General features: G+C 40.8%; 1 protein-coding gene across 1 annotated transcript; it reads left to right on the forward strand.

Moving 5' to 3' along the window:
* Positions 1-3,743: 3,743 nt before the first annotated feature.
* LOC148021047 (uncharacterized protein At4g28440-like) lies at positions 3,744-5,304 on the forward strand. Its single transcript, XM_087698888.1, has 2 exons — positions 3,744-4,181; positions 4,610-5,304. The coding sequence occupies exons 1-2, from the start codon at positions 3,896-3,898 to the stop codon at positions 4,801-4,803; spliced, it is 480 nt and encodes a 159-aa protein (XP_087555014.1). The 5' UTR covers positions 3,744-3,895; the 3' UTR covers positions 4,804-5,304.
* Positions 5,305-16,910: the final 11,606 nt, after the last annotated feature.

Consider the following 16,910-nt stretch of genomic DNA (forward strand, 5'->3'; position numbering starts at 1 on the left):
AGCTCAAATAAAGATCTGGAACCAAAGACAAGCTTGATGTTGTACCCCCAAGGTTAATACTTCATTGCATATCCCAAAGACATAGCTCGAAACCAATAGGCATAACCAAACATGAAGTAATAGGCTTCATCCCACTGTTGTACAACAACGATTTACTATTGAAAATTGAGTATTTTTAGCAAGAGAATCATTCCAAAATGATGGCATAACATGTGCCTTGCATCCCCCAAACAATCGGGCATTAATAGGTACCAAACTGGCTAAGTAGAAGTGCCCAAACAAGCATAGCATTAGATGCCAATGTTACTTCTACATAACATGATTGTGGGACTCCTCTCAACAATCTTGGGAATGTACAGATCAGACTTAAATCTGATGCCAATAATCAAGGAGGCTTCAACACATGTTAGAGATCATTGCTAAGTGCATTGCCAAGCCCGAAGAAACATGACATAGCCATCACTGAGGAGTAGGTGAGCTCCTATAGTATGCTGTATAGATCAACCAAAAAAATGGTGCAAATTTATTGATGTACGCTTTTGCTACTTTGCATCCACGTGGCCTCAATGGTAATGGTTAGAGGCTCTAGGGGGTACCCAAGGAGGCACACAACAAGCATGAAGTGCCCAAATGCAAGAGGGAGCAAGATACAAGCTCCAAGGGTTTGGCTATGGCTGCCGGGAAGGAGACCCAATGCTATAGGTATTTGAATGGAAGCTAAGAATGCCACGAACCAAGCTCGGGAAGTCGGGAAGCCTTGCTCTGATACTAGTTGAAAGGTGAGAATGATCGAAGCTTGCTTGGAAGTGAGGTATGGCAGAGAGCAAGAGCAAGTAGAGAGAGACACAAATGTGAACTCCAACAGTCACAATGTGTGACTGGGCCTTCATTTATTCAAACTGTCACTAAAAGAATAAAGAATAAAGTGATGGTGACGAGCACCTGCCACCTGCAGTGTGCAGTGGTGGGTACTGTCAATGTAGTAATACACGGGTGACTAGGCAGAGGCGCCTTTACCCCCAACAAGCTTCTATACACTAGCATTGCAAATCATGGGTTTGCAAGTGTGCCATGTTTTAGAAAAGATCTAATGGATGCTTCTCCCTGCATTGCAACTTGAAGGAAGCATGAACTTTACAATCTTTGTGGTTCTCGATTAGCACACAAATTTTAGAGGGTAGCACTCAAGACCATCTTTAGTATGTTGGACTATGAATGGACTTGTTTGATAGTTTCTGTTTTTTTTTTCAAGATGACAAATTGGTGGTACCCATTTGCCAAAGAAAAAGTAACTACTACAACTATGTATCAAATGGTTTTGGCCATGATTTTGCTGCAATCCTTGATGATGTCAAAGGTGGAGACTCCGTATAATGGAGCATTGGTACTTATGTTATTGCATATCTTGCTCAAAGGGAGACTTATAGTATTATGTAGTTAAATGAGGCTTGATACAACCATTAGAGAACCTTAGAAGCCATTCTCAAAATGCCCTTGAATGCAAGGCAAAGAAAAGGGGAGAAAGTGGGGGGAAATGAGGAGGAAGTTTGCATCCCATCCTAGTGGGTGCTAATGTACATTTTCCTCAAAAGCAAGAACCCAACCTCATGAGATCACTACATTATTGGAGCATTGGAGTCTCAAGTTATACCCATATAATTTACTTTTTTAAATCTTCCATGGGGATTTAGGAGGATACTACCTCTTATTATGATACAAAAAATAATTTTAGTGGGCATGTAGTTAGGAAAAAGGTGGCTCAAGAACAAAGCCCAATATCTTGGATTGTGGTAGCAAGAGTTAGCTAACTATTGGAATGACAAGGTATTTTAAGTGCCAAGGATAGTACGAGGATATGAGGCCCAACTAGAATGGAGGAGAATAATCCCAGATAGTAGCATTGAAGCATGGATAGCATTTGCAATGCCATATCCTCAGAATAAGGAGACCCTACCTAAATGCCTTATCCACAAAGGCCTAGGGTTGAGTATGATCCTAAGAAACATGGTAGGTTCCCCCTCATCTTTAGTGTCAATGACCATCAAGAGGAGGATGACCTCAAGTTTCAAGAAAAGGATTTAGTATCCTCTTTGGAGCTATTTGTGATAGAATTCTCTAATTTTCTAGAACCAACCTTTATCACCACTTATAACTAACTATGTTGACAGCTCCTCACCTTACTAAACCAAATGAAAGTAGTAGAAGAAGAGGGCATGTATACACTCTTTTTTGATAGAAATTTAGGTATCCATAGATATACCATGGTGGCACTCATCCTCAGAGCAATCATCCTACCAACATACTGGTTTGAGTAACTCGATGATAAGAATACCAATAGGTTCATGAATTGCAATCACCCATTCATCTCGACAACACCACATGTAGTAAGCAAATTTGAGATGATGTCCAAAACTACTATTCAAACCAAAACAATTATATTTGGTGTAAAACAAAGAATTGAAAACTACATAAAACAAACTCAATGATTACACAGACTTGTAGTTTCATCAAGTTCTTTGTTTCGAGCTATAGATGAACTTAATCCAAAATTGAATGTAAAAATGATAAAAATATTTAAGTGCTGTCAAGTTACCATAATTATCCAAAAATTTTGCAAGATACTTTGTATTCACTCAAAATGGACAGAATGGCTCCTAGAGCGAATGTTTAAATGGTTTCTCCTTTGTTCCACATACATTTAAGAGAACAAAAGTAAAAGAGAATACCAATTCCTCTTCTCATAGAAAGCTTTACTACTACATAATCTCTTTACGTATCCAAAAACCAAGCTATTTGACTTAAAAACTAGCTACCAATGGGTGTTCAATGCTAGCTATCAATGGTTATCCAAATAGTACCAAATATAGGCTAATGTAGCTTTCAAATCAAGCCTCAAAGGTTCTCCAACTTGACATACATGTTTAGAGCTCAATAGAGAGAATAGTACCTCTATGAAGATGAAAACAACAAGCATAAATGTTGTAGAAGATGCTTGAATCCTCAATCTTCGTGATGAAGCTTCACTCCTCATGCTTCTCGCTCCAAGCACAAGCTCCCATGAATGTTGCTCTAATATGGGAAGTAATGGTGGGATGTGAGAGAGAAGCTATGAAGTGTAAGTGGGTTGAGAGAGAGAAGCACATGAGAGTTTTATAGATACAATGAATGGTAACCCTTATTCTTTTTTATCTTCACTTATGTATGACTATGCAGTGTGTACTTATACAAGGGGCACCTACCCAGCTATTGATCATTAACCTTTACCCCAACAGGAGAATCAAGCCTTATATCAATGATATCAAGAGAAATAAGACATTGGCAGGTAATAGATTATTGCATGCAAACCATGGTGTTAATGAAGTTGGTGTTGACACATATATAAGGAAGGAATTCAATAGGGAAACATGTTTCATTGGTGATTGAAAATTCAGTAGCAATGATGATGGTTTTCCTATGTGGCGTCTTCATGTGTCATAATGACCACAACTCCACTTTTCCACCCCACCACATTCATCCTTTTTATTAATACGACGCCATTTCTGGTAGTTTACTTGGGACCCTCTAAGCACCCCATATAAGTAGAGATAGAATTCCACCAGTTTATCCTTGGGAATCAAACCTGGCTTCTCATGCTACAAACACAGATGCCTTATTGGCTGCTTTGTTTGTGTAATACATTGAGAGGTATAAAGTTGTGTTACCAATCATGTTCAAGTGTGGAGCAAGAAAGCCAAGAGCCGCACCAATTCTCCTTTAAACGGCCTTAGGAGAGAGACCAAAAGCCCTAAGGGTACTAGTGTCTTTTTACTACCTGGGAGTATTGTGTCTGCCTGTATGTTGTCTTACAGTCTGTATTGAAACCCTAAAAATTCCCGTCTAGTCCAACAGAGACTCCATGGCGTCTCAAGCTCCTGTCCAGCAAAAGCCGAAGCAGCAGCAGCAGCAACCGCCGCCGCAGCAGCAACAGCAACAGCAGCAGCTCCGCAAACCTGTCTTCGTCACTGTCGAACAACTACTTCCGGGGACCTCCGGCCACAACCTCGTCGTCAAAGTGGTCAGTTGTAAGCTCGTCGTGCAGAGGTCTCGCCCTAACCTGAACAATGTCCGCCAGGTCCGGATCGCAGAGTGCGTCGTCGGCGACCAGACCGGCGTTATTGTCTTCACGGCGCGCAATGAGCAAGGTGAGCATTAACTTATTCTGTAAAATTATCTCAGTCAAGGATCGGACATGTTCAACGTCTGCGAATTTCCTCTTGCTCTATGTACCCGTATTCAACATTAATAATTCTTTCGGAGCAGTAAATAATTTTTGAAGTCACAAGATCATATATGAAAGCTATAGATAAATGTCTATAATGAATTAGCTTAACAGGTTACGCTTTGCCTAAATCTTTCAGGAACTATTTTTCGAAACCGTGAAAAATGTAGCACGCTTGTTCTTCTCAGCCGCATCATTTTTGTTAATTTTTAGGCAGCTTGTCCAATGCTTAGCTAGGGAACAAATGGGTTTTATGGTGTCATGATTTAATGTCTGCCTTCTGTTTTTCAGGCCTTGCTAATTCCCTGCTAGTCATGTTGTTTTGTGATTTTTTTGACTCTGTTGTGGCAGTGGATTTGGTCAAGGAAGGTGCTACTCTGATATTGCGAAATGCCAAAATTGACATGTTTAGAGGCTCAATGCGACTTGCTGTAGATAGGTGGGGTAGAGTGGAGGTGACTGATCCTGCGAGTTTTACAGTTAAGGAGGATAATAATCTCTCCCTGGTGGAATATGAACTTGTCAATGTGAGTGATGAACAATAAAAGTTACTACTTGGTGGACAGCTTTGGACTCCCAGAGGCAATACTGGAATCGAGTGCAAAATAGTTTGAAACAGGCAATGATCTTTGAATGATACTTGGATGGGTTGGTAGCTAACTTGCCTTTGATATTTCATAGCTGCGCTGTGATTTGCTAGCTGAATGGTATCCATGTGCACTGGTGGTTTGAGGTGTTGGCAACAGTTCTTCCCTGATGTCACTGCTGATATGTTTACATGGCAATATGGACAGATATGAGGGTGTAGCAGCAGTAAGTTTGAAACGTGGCACTTTTGGGCAGTAGCTCTATGCAATAAAGGTTTTCACACGTCTTCCAAACAGGTTGTAAAGATTACCCCATGAAGGTCTTTGTCATACATCGTTACCTTTTATCTTTTTTCCAGTCCAGAATCATATGTAAAACTTTCAGAAGTTTTGAATGAAGGGCTATTGTCAATTCATTCTGAACTGTGTGTTATGGAGTGCCTTGATAGTTGCCATGTAGCCTCTGGTATTAAAGATTGTGTTTGTGGTTCTGTTTATACTTTCCACCTTATATGTTTGACATTTATGTAGATCTGTTATTTGGAGTTCTTGAGATTCACCTTTGAATTTTCTTTCTCATCTTGTGTTTCGTGCTTCAGGAATATGTTTTGAATGCTTTTTGTGGATTGATGCCCAAAGTCTATTGTATGGCCATCTTGCTTACTGAATGGAAGTTGTTAAATGTGATTGTGAAACTCAAAAGGTGTAATGTGACCCAGTATTAGGCTGTCAGTTTACCTTGTTGCAACATTATTTCTTTGTGTTTGTTATTTTTAAAAGGTACTATTCTCTGCTTTCAAAATGCAGCTCCTCGTTCTGAGTTGTTTTCTTTTGTTTTTTGTAATGGTTACGTCCATATTCTCAGGGGTTTTATCATGTTTAGTCTCCAGCGTAGGGGTTCACGGCTTTTCATTCGTAAGTCTTGCTAGCCTGAGGAAGAGCTCTGTCTTGTGGTTGTATTCTATATGTTCTTATCATGGTAGGCTACCTTTGGTCTTTAGAGCTGGGATTACTGGCAGGTCATTTCCATTTGTTCAATGTTCACTTGTGTTGTGTATGAGTGAAAATGAAGGAGATTAGTCATGTCTTTTGGCCTAGGCATAAAGTTGTGACAGAATTTAAATAGCTGGTTGTTCCTTGTTTGCACCTTTTGGATTGTCTTGACTAGACCTCTTCTTGTAGGCAGCTGTAAAACACAGCTAGCTAGTTGTTCCTTGTCTGCTGATTGTATTGCTCCTTTTGGATTGTCTTGGCTAGACATCTTCTTGTAGGCAGCTGTAACACATGGCTAGCTAAGAGTTGTTAATGGTTGGGATGTAGCTAATGTGCATTATTTGCCTGCACACGCCTCAGAGATATCTTCAATTATGGTTCAGGCTCTAGGAGGGAATGTGAAAGTTTGCCCCAGGACTTAACTTTTTGCATTCCTAATGACGAGTATCATCTGCTGGTTGATGTTAATGGGTGGGCCATGGAGAAGGCAAAGATGTTGTGGACTTGTATTCATACTGGCATGAGACCTTGCTATAGATGTTGCAGTCTAAAAATTCGCAAGAGGGCTTCTGGCAGAAGCTTAGCAGCAGCAGCATCATCATCATCATCATCATCATCATCATCATCATCATATGGGTGATGCTTTAAGCACACCCCCGTGGACGGCTTTAATTGAATTATGATGCAGGGTGAGAGTTCCAGTTCATTCATACCTGCTAGCATGGTCATTTATCCGCTTGGATTTGTTGGATCTGCATTGCAGCCATACCACTGGCTTTGGGGCATATGAATACATGGCAAGGAAAAATATTAAGACGCGCTAATGATGTGGCAAGGAAAAAATATTAAGACTAATGTCAATACAGGCCCCTTCCTATTGCTGAGGGAATGAATGTGTTTTGGAAAGTGCCTGTTGAATTATGGCAGATGAGAGATTTGAAATTGAAAAAAGAAGCATGAAGGAACTGGTTCTGTGACAGTCTTGCAATAGCTCTTTCACCAATTGGGAGACTCCAGCTGATTAAATTTTATTGAAACCAGGTTCCTAAATGTTCCAGAATTGTCACGTGTATAATATATAAAAATATTGTCAATCATGTTGGCCTCCTTCCCTATTGGTTTTCTGAAGCGTAGAACCTATTTGACAAAGCTTGAACTTAGCATTTTTCTTTCTTAGCTTTGAGGTGAGACGCGCGAAAGGGGCTTGTCTCTTTGAGACGGTTGACTAGGTGTGAGATGCCAGGGAATATTGTGGAGCTGCAGTTTCTTGAGGATGTGCCATCGTCTCCCCCTCACTCATATGCACACACATTAGCAAAGATTAGCGAATCCCAACATCACTCACCTCAAAACTATGTCTCTTGTAAGGGTATGTGCTTTGTAGCTATAACATGGCATTGGAGCCAGAAACATCTATACAGGGAGTAGTCACTCAAGCTTAGTGGTGAACCCTCACATGTGTGGTATCAAGAGGGTGTCCTAAGATGTGCCTCAATGTTATATCTTTCTATAAAATGAATACAAAGGATTTCTTATTGATATATATTTTGTGTGAGGATGTGCCATCGTCTCCCCCTCTCATATGTGCACATTAGCAAATATTAGTGACTCCCAATTTACAAAACAAACCACCCACACCACAAAACAATGTCCTTTGTAAGGGTATGTGCTTTGTAGCTATAACATGGCGTTGGAGCTAGAAACACCTATATAGGGAGTAGTCAATCAAGCTTAGTGGTGAACCTTCACATGTGTGGTATCACGAGGGTGGTCCTAAGATGTGTCTCAATGTTGTATCTTTCTATAAAATGAATATGAAGGATTCCTTATTGATATATATTGTCTTTTTGTTGTGCTATTTTTGTGCCTCATGATAGGTTTTGATTTGAAGTCTAGTGAAGGTTCGTAACACTTTATATTAGAGCAACTCTAGTGCGGAGCATGCTAGCTTGAGAGGGAAGCAGGCTCATGGATGATGCGGCAGAGGTCTTACCATAACATGTTGCATGATGTGGCGGAGATCCTACCATAATATGCGCAAGCGATGCGATGACTACGACATGACATGACGTGACATGGCACAACATGACACCCCACGTCGCCATGCCCTCCGTGTTACTTATGAAAATTGGGAGTAAACCTCTTGTGCTAACAAAGTTGAGCGCGAGCTATGGCGTGATAGGGACACAACATACCATTCCTAAATGTCTTGGAGAGAGCTGATGCTTTGAAATGACACTTTCTTTGAAGAGGAGAACAAGCTATGTCGCTATCTCAAAATCACATACAAGAAAAAAGAGTTGCGGTTCAAACTAGTCGAGCAAATGAAATAGACCACCAAAGCGCTAGAGAAGACCCACAAAGGAGTATATGTGTTGTGTAAGCTCAAAGAGAAGGTTGAAGAGTTGGATGAAGATTTGGAGGTTGACTATGAGTTGACCACGGTACGAGAAAGAGCCAGGTTGTGGCAAGTGCTTTTGGATCTAAAGAACCCAAAGAGTAGGCCAACCCATACTTGAAGCGGATGAAAGTCGAAAGAGACCAAAAGCTAAAGAATGGAGTGAAGCTAAACAAAGAAGAACAAAGGAGCCAAGAAAAGAAGAAACATGTGAAATAAGAAAAAGAGTTCTGGCTAGAAGCTAAACAAAGAAGAACAAAGGAGCCAAGAAAAGAAGAAACATGTGAAATAAGAAAGAGAGTTCTGGCTAGATGAAGATGAAGACAAGGAAGAGGATAAGCTCAATACAAATCTTGGAACACCTCGTCCCCAACAAGGAGTCGATTGCTACTACCTCAACTACTACTGTGAAGGCCACTACCAACAAGACTACCTTGAAGATGAATACCTCTGCGTCGAGTAACCCCTAAAGAAGATGGATACTACTATCTCGAAGATTTTCCCATCGACTACCATCCAAAAGGAGATTACCTCTACATAGATTACCCCTATCTCGAAGAATACCAATCTGTATGAGTTGAAGAGGAGGAAGAAATGACAAAGTATTATGTCAAGGGAGAAGGATGGAGAATGGATATGAGCTCAAAAGTAGAAATCATGATGGAGTTAGGATACAAGACAAAGGATGAAGATAGGTGGACATATCAGAAGGATGAACCCTTGTACCCACGGGTTGTAGCCCAGTCGAAAGAAAAACCAATATTAGAAGAAATGGAGTTTGAGAAATGGGAGAATGAGCTCAATCCTTTGATATATGTTGTGTGCCTTTTCGTTGTGCCATTTCTATGCTTGATGATAGGTTGTGACTTGACGTCTCATGAAGATTTGTATCGACCCTCTCCCCCTCCCCCCCCGATTGGAGACCTTCTCATGGGACTTTAAGTCATAACTTGTTATGAGATACAAAATGGCACAACGGAAGGCACACAAGATATATCAATAAGGAATCCTTTATATTCGTGATATCGAAAGATACAACATTGAGGCACATCTTAGGACTACATCCTTATGATGCCGCACATGTGAGGGTTCACCATTGAGTATAGGAAACTATATGTAGAGTGAAAGCCAACTCAAGCTTAGAGTCACTACTACTCCCTATATATGTGTTTCTAGCTCCTAACTCCATGATATAGCTACAAAACCCATACCCTTACACTCACCCCTACTTAATGGATTGCTGTCCTTAGTAATCTTACGGAGGTTTTCTTGACTCATTTTGGGGTCTTAACACAACTCATACTATCAAGTTGGTCATTGTTTGTTGGTCTAGGACTTGACTCATTAGCGGGATCTTATTATGCCTTTTCTATCAAGTTGGTCAGTGTTTGCTGCACTACGACTTTGGGGGTCTTTACACAGCTTATTCTATTAAGTTGGCCAAGGTCTACCCTTCTAGACTTAGTTCTTTTAATTCTTTTACATTCTATTCCAACCCTCGACTCAAGTACATTTGAGGAGTGGAGGTTTCATAGTCCTAACTTGATGTGGCTTAGCTCTTATGGCATTGCATGCCGAGTTTTGTAGGCACGATTCCAAGTTGTGCTGCTGTTGGGGTTAAGGCGTGGTGGCACGGTTGTAGCCATGTTGTGCCACGCCTTAAGGGAGATAGTCCATTGAGTTGCTCCGCATGTACCATTTCTTCCTTTCTTTGTGCCATCACCTTGGGCCTTGGAGACTTGGGTCTATTGGTTCGTTTGCTAGGATACTTTGCCTCTCATTGCTAAGTCAAGAACTTGGGCTATTTTCCTTAGCCTCTTTGTTGGATCTTCCTTACTTGCCTTAAACTTAGACAAACCGGTTGGTTCAGCTTGCCTTCTCACATGGAAGGTGCGATCTTGGTGCATGGCACCTCTTTGGCTCTTCCTAGCCTCATTTGGAGTTGAAGCTCTTGGGGGGGAATGGACTAAGTCATCACACTAAGACCGAATTTTGGTTTGCGGAAGTAGAGGTATCATTGAAGTTCTTGGGGCAACGCCCATATTTGGAGTGCTTGGTGTGTCATGGACCCATAGGAGCAAGATGATAACTCCTTGCATTGCTTGCAGCTTGAATCCGAGATCTCAATCTTTACCAACATTGAGTATGGTCCCAATGTGTTTCATAGTCCAAAGATATTCACCTTAAGAGTGAGTTGGAGAGCCAAGACTCAATTAGCAAGGTTCCCTTCCATGGCCCTAAGTTACCTTGATCAGACCATATTGCGAGCACTTCCTCATGCTCTCCCTTCTTTGAGGCTTTATCCTCTGATTGATTTTGTCCAAGCTCATAAGGGTTTGCCTCTTCGGGCTCAAAGGTGTAGCCAATGACTCCATTGCTAAAGTGCACTTGGTTCCTACTGTGATTCGAATTGGCTGGGATGGGATGTGGCCTTGGATTGAAACCTTGGGTTGCTTCATCCTTAGCCACGAGTTTAGCTTGGGAGGTTTGGAGGCATCTTCATAGTCATCTCTCATCTTGGCTCTATCGGCTTGCCTTTGTTTCTTGGCATGTGGTTTCGGCTTTTTCGTCTCATTGTCATTCTCCTTATTCTCTATTTTTTTCATTCTTTTCGGCCTACGCCGCTTAGATCTATCTTTTGCTTCTCTTCTTTCTTCTTGTTCTTGCTTGAGCCTTAGTCTTCTTCTATCTCTCCTTCTTTGGCCTTCCTATCTTAATCTATATTTTCTTGCTCTCCTTGTTCTAGCCCATCTTCTTCCTTTGGCTTCATCGCTCTCCATACTCGTTCTTCTAACTTGGCTCCTTGGCCTCTTTCTACTTGCTCCAAAATTTTCCTAACTTTCTTCTTGTTTTCTTCTACGCGATTTCTCACATCTTTCTCTAGCTTTTGTTTCTCTTCTAGCTTCTTCCTATCTAACTCTACTTATTCTTCTATCTCTTTTCTTATTCGCTTTTTCTTTGGGTTGTTGGGATAGAGGTGTTCCAAGATCTAGGATGAGTTCATCCTCACCCTTCTCTTCTTCTTCAATATGTTGGGGTAGAGGTGTTCCAAGATCAAAGCTTAGCTTCTCCTCTCCCTTTCCTTCTTCTTCATCCTTTTCTTCTCCTTCACTTATATCATCCTCTAGAATAGAAGTGTTGGCTCCATGTAGTGGATGCCCTACCCAAGGTGCTTTCGCCCTTCCATTCTCATCTTCTAAGTCTCTCCTTATCTACTTCTTCATTATCCTCTTTATCAAAGGCATTTTATGCCTCATAAGAGGGCGCTAATCTAGCCTCACTGTCGATGGGTGGAGGTGTTCCAAGCTCAGGATTGAGCTCATCCTCCCCCTTCTCTTCTTCTAATATTGGTTCTTCTTTCAACTGGGATGCAACCTGTGGGTGCAAGGGTTCATCTTTTTGACATGTCCACCTAGCTTCATCTTCTTTCTTATTGTCTAACTCCATCATAAACTTTCTATCGTTGAACGCACATCCATTCTCCATCCTTCTTCCTTTACATAATACTCTATCATTTCTTCTTCTTCTTGAACTCCTTCAGGTTGGCATCCTTCGAGATAGGGGTAGTCAGTGTAAGGTATTCTCATTTTGGGTGGTAGTCAATGGGAAAACCTTTGGGGTATTCATCTCCTTTAGGAGGATATTCATTATGGAGGTATTGGTCTTTAGGGTAGCCTTCTTGGTAGTAGTCTTTAGGATAGTAGTAGAGGTAGTAGTAGTTGGTTCCTTCTTGTTGGAGACGAGGTGCTCCAAAATTTGGGTTGAGCTCATCCTCTCCCTTGTCTTCACCTTCATCAATCCATGACTCTTCTTCTTCTTTCACCTATTTCTTATTTTCTTGGGTCCTTGGTTCTTCTTTGGTTGACTTTACTCCATTCTTTGGCTCTTGGACACTTTTGGCTCTCATATACTTCAAGTATAGTTTTATTTGCTCTTTGGCTTCCTCTAATCTAGAGCTAGTCTCCCAATTTTACATCAGCATGATTTCTTCTTGCAGCTCTGTGTTGAGGTCTCAAGCCATCTTTACTTGCCACAACTTGGCTCTCTTTTGTACCATGATCAACTGGTAGTCAACCTCCTTCTCCAATACATTTTTGAATGGTATGCCGCACATCCCCATCACACCACAACTCCCTCTCAACTTTGTTGGCACATCAAGTTCTCTTCCAATTTTTAGTAGTAACACGCCCGAGGAGGCATTGCGACATGGGGTGTCATGTCTTATCGTGTCATGTCATGTCACGTTACATGATGTGTTATGGTAGGATCTTCCTCTGCATATGTGATCATGCTTTTCTCTCGAGCTAGTATGCTCTTGCTGGAGTTACTTTGATACCGTGTTATAGACCTTCACGAGACTTCAAGTCATAACCTGTCATGAGACACAAAATGGCACAACGGAAAGGCACACAAGATATATCAATAAGGAATCCTTTGTATTCATGATATCAAAAGATACAACACTAAGGCACATCTGAGGACTACATCCTCGTGATGCTACACATGTGAGGGTTTGTTGAAAGAGAGATTTGAACCAACAGAGAGAGGAGCTACATACTCTCTTCTCTTTTTTTTTCCTTATATCACTAACTCATCTAACTAAAGTGAATACAATACACTAAGTTCTATAAAACCATTCACACAAAGTACAAACTAAGTCTAAAGTCACCGACTTATCTAATGTTTACATGTAGTACAACTAGACAACCTAAGTGTCGGGTACACACAACCTAAAGATAGTAAACCTGAGCTTGAAGTCTTAACACTCCCCCTTAAGCTCAAGACAACATCTGTACACCAAGCAATTATTTAACTGAACTGATCTTTATCCAAAGACTTGGTAAAGATATCTGCAACTCGTTCATCAGTCTTCACAGGCATGAGATTTGCTCTCCTTGCAAGAACCATCTCTTTGATAGAGTTGGTAGTGTACCTTAATGTGTTTAGTCCTGGCATGGTATACTGGATTTATTGCCAGGAGTACACTACTGAGATTGTTGCATAACAAGGTCACTGGAGTATCCACTTGTATGTCCAAATCAGCCATAAGCTTAAGCACACTAGAGTTGGTAGTGTACCTTAATGTGTTTAGTCATGGCATGGTATACTGGATTCATTGCCAGGAGTACACTACTGAGATTGTTGCATAACAAGGTCATTGGAGTATCCACTTGTATGTCCAAATCAGCCATAAGCTTAAGCACCCATGCAATCTCACATGTTGCCAATGTAGCACCCTTGTATTCAGCCTCAGTACAAGACAATGCAACCGTAATTTGCTTCTTGTTGCTCCAGTTGATCATTCTACTTCCAAAGCCAAAAGCATAACCACTCGTAGATCTGCGATCATATGAGCATCTTGCCTAATATGCATCTGTGTATCCAACCAATGTCAAGGGCTTATCTTTCACATAGAACAACCCATAATCTATAATGGACTTAACATATCTCATAATTTTCCTAACAACATCAAAATGTGGCTTTCTGGGCTTTTGCATGAACTAACTTATGAGTCCAATTGCATAACTCAAGTTTGGCCTAATGATAGTCAAGTAGATTAGACTACCACCCATCTACTTGTACATAGTCACATCATTAATTTCAGCTCCAGTGCTAATGTCCAACTTGACATTCTGATCAAGAGGTGTATCTAGTGGTTTACATTCAACCATGCCATATTTCTTTAGTAGTTCCATGGTATAGTGTTTTTGCATCATCCATAAACCATTTTTAGCTTTGATCACCTCAATACCCAAGAAATACTTTAGTTCACCTAAGTCTTTCATGTCAAATTCAGATTTTAGCATCTATATAACATGATATATCCCGAAGTTATCATCACCTATGATTATCAAGTCATCAACATAGATGACCAACACTATCGTCTGTCTTATCTATAAACAGATTGTGATCAGCCCTACCAATAGTAAATCCCAAACTTTGCAAGTAATTACTGATCCTTGCATGCCAGACTTTGGGAGCTTGCTTCAGCCCATACAACATTTTTTTCAGCTTACATACATGATGCTGAAAATCAGGGTGTACATACCCTTCGGGCTGATCCATATAAACATCCTCTTCCAAGTCACCATTGAGGAAAGCATTCTTCACGTCCATCTACTGTAATTTCTAGCCTTTAGCAGCAGCCAATGCGATCACTGTTCTTATGGTTTCCATCTTGGCAACAGGGCTGAATGTTTTCTCATAGTCTAACCCATACTGTTGGGCATATCCCTTTGCGACCAACTTGGCTTTGTACCTCTCTACACTGCCATTTGACTTGTATTTAATCTTGTAGACCCATTTGCAACCAATGGTCTTCTTTCCTTTTGGCAATGGCACAAGATCCCAAGTACTATTTTCAACCAAAGAATCTATCTCCTCATCCATAGTTGTGCACCAATTTTTATCCATCACTGCTTTAGCAAATGTAGCAAGCTCTTTGATCTATGTTACCTTTGTCATATAAGCAAAATGCTTTGCAGAAAAACCATTGTAAGTCAGGCTATCCACATGGTACCTGACTCTTTGCGATCGTGTAAGTTGTAGTGTACTACTCGATTTTCCCCTCTCATGAGGCAGAATATACTTGCTCTGCCTAGTGCCAAGCGTATACACTATTGGAATATCAAGCTCACTGTCTAGATTGTCAGCTGAGTCATAACCTAAAGTGCCAGGTATCATCACACTAGATGCATCATCAGAAGCTTTTTCTTTCCTTTTGCTGTCCAACATATCATATCTCCCCCTCACTAACATACTGGTGTCAGTGGACGGTGAGTCAGAGCTCCATAATCTCCCTGTCCATGGAGATATTGTCGAACTGCTAGAAGATGTCAAAGTAGTACTTTGCTGCGAATCAATTGTAGATACATGTCTAGAAGGCATATATGATGGCACTATAGCCGATGATGCATACCAAGAGGTCATCTCATCAAAGGTGATATCTCTACTCACTAATGTATCCTGAGTAGAGGGATCATAGCATTTGTGTGCCTTCTTCTCTTGCGGATATCCAATAAAGACACACTTATGTGCTTTTTGATCCAACTTTTTCCTTTTCTCATTAGGTATGTACACATAAGCAAGATAGCCAAATACTTTCATGTGACTGACATCAGGCTTGTAGCCATATAGTTTCTCAAATGGTGTCATCTCATGAATACCTACAATGGGAGTCCTGTTCAAGATATACATGGCTGTCATAATAGCTTCAGCCCATTAATAGAGTGGCATACTCTTCTCATTCATCATTGCCCGAGCAACTTCGATCAATACATTGTTCTTCCGTTTAGCTACCCCATTCTGTCGATGAGTGTAGCTATAGTTAAGATGCCTACTATGCCGTTTGCAGCCAAAAAACTATCAAACTCATTTGACACATACTCCCCACCGCTGTTAGATCTCAAGTAAGAGATGTAATAATCAAATTCCTTTTCAACCTACTTTTTAAACTGCTGAAAAACAACAAACACCTCGTCCTTTGTTTTCAAGATATAAACCCAAGTATAGCGACTATAATCATCAATAAATGTCACATAGTGCTTGGAGCCTTCCATGGATACATTGTGGGTTGCCCTCCACACATTAGAGTGAACTAACTGCAATGGTCACATAATGTTTCTTATATGCCTGATAAATGGAAACCTCGATTTTACCAAACTGGCAAGCATCACATACATGCAATATCTGTATACTAAAACTTGGGTAAACCTCTCACAAGATGTTTCTTTTGCATCATTTGCAGCCATGGAAGATTAACATGTCCCACTCTCTTTTGCCATATTTTCAAGTCTCTAACTGTGCCAAATCCATGTGCAAACATTGCTGATTTCAATTGTGGCAAAGTGGCATCAAGAGTAAACATCTTGCCATTCCTATGACTGAGAGCAATCAATTTGTAGCCATTACCAAACTCCTCAATGAAGCATCCATGCTTGTTAAATCGGACCTGCAAATTTTGCTCAGTCATCTGACCCACATACAATAGATTTTTAGTAATTGACGGGACATGCAATACATCATGCAAGTTCTTCTTCTTGCCATCATCGATTACCAAAGGTACTTTGCCTTTATGTTCTATGCTATGCTACATGTCATCCCCTGTGCATACATAGCCATTCTTCTCAAGCACCATATCTGTAAACCAGTCACCATGAGGTGTCATATGATTCGATGCCCTCGAATCAATATACCAAACTGCATCCTCATGAGACTTCTTAGCAGCCATGTCTTTCATATATGTCATGGCAAACAATCTATCCCTAGATGTGTCTTTTGCATGACTGGACGATGTAAAATGTCCATGCTATTTGCCTCTTTGATTGCCCTGCTTTTTCCAATAGTCCTTGGCAATATGACCATACTTTCCACAATAGTGATAATCCTTATCCTTATTAGGATTGTCAGATGGGCGTTGCTGTCGCCAGGAGCCTCTGCCTCTAGGGCTAAATCTCCCCCTGCCTCTAAAATTTCCACCTCCTCGTGCATTTGAACCCTACTGGTTATTATTGCTAGATGAGAGATTTTGCTGGCCTTCTCTGTTAGAACCATAACCTCTAGCATGATTGCCATGACTGCGTTGATTCGAATAAAATACATCATCCTTGTTCTTGGAGCTGCCAGAACTTGTAGCCAAACCCAATTTAACTTCCTCATGAATGAGTAATGCAAC

The sequence above is a fragment of the Lygodium microphyllum genome, chromosome 18, assembly GCF_053477565.2.
Source record: "Lygodium microphyllum isolate KBCC chromosome 18, Lygodium_microphyllum_v1.1.10, whole genome shotgun sequence".
Classification (NCBI taxonomy): Eukaryota; Viridiplantae; Streptophyta; class Polypodiopsida; order Schizaeales; family Lygodiaceae; genus Lygodium; species Lygodium microphyllum.

Coding starts and splice junctions, on each gene's coding strand:
- LOC148021047 (XM_087698888.1), top strand. CDS start 3,896: ATGGCGTCTCAAGCTCCTGTCCAGCAAAAGCCGAAGCAGCAGCAGCAG. Junction 4,182..4,609: donor CACGGCGCGCAATGAGCAAG/GTGAGCATTAAC, acceptor CTGTTGTGGCAG/TGGATTTGGTCAAGGAAGGT.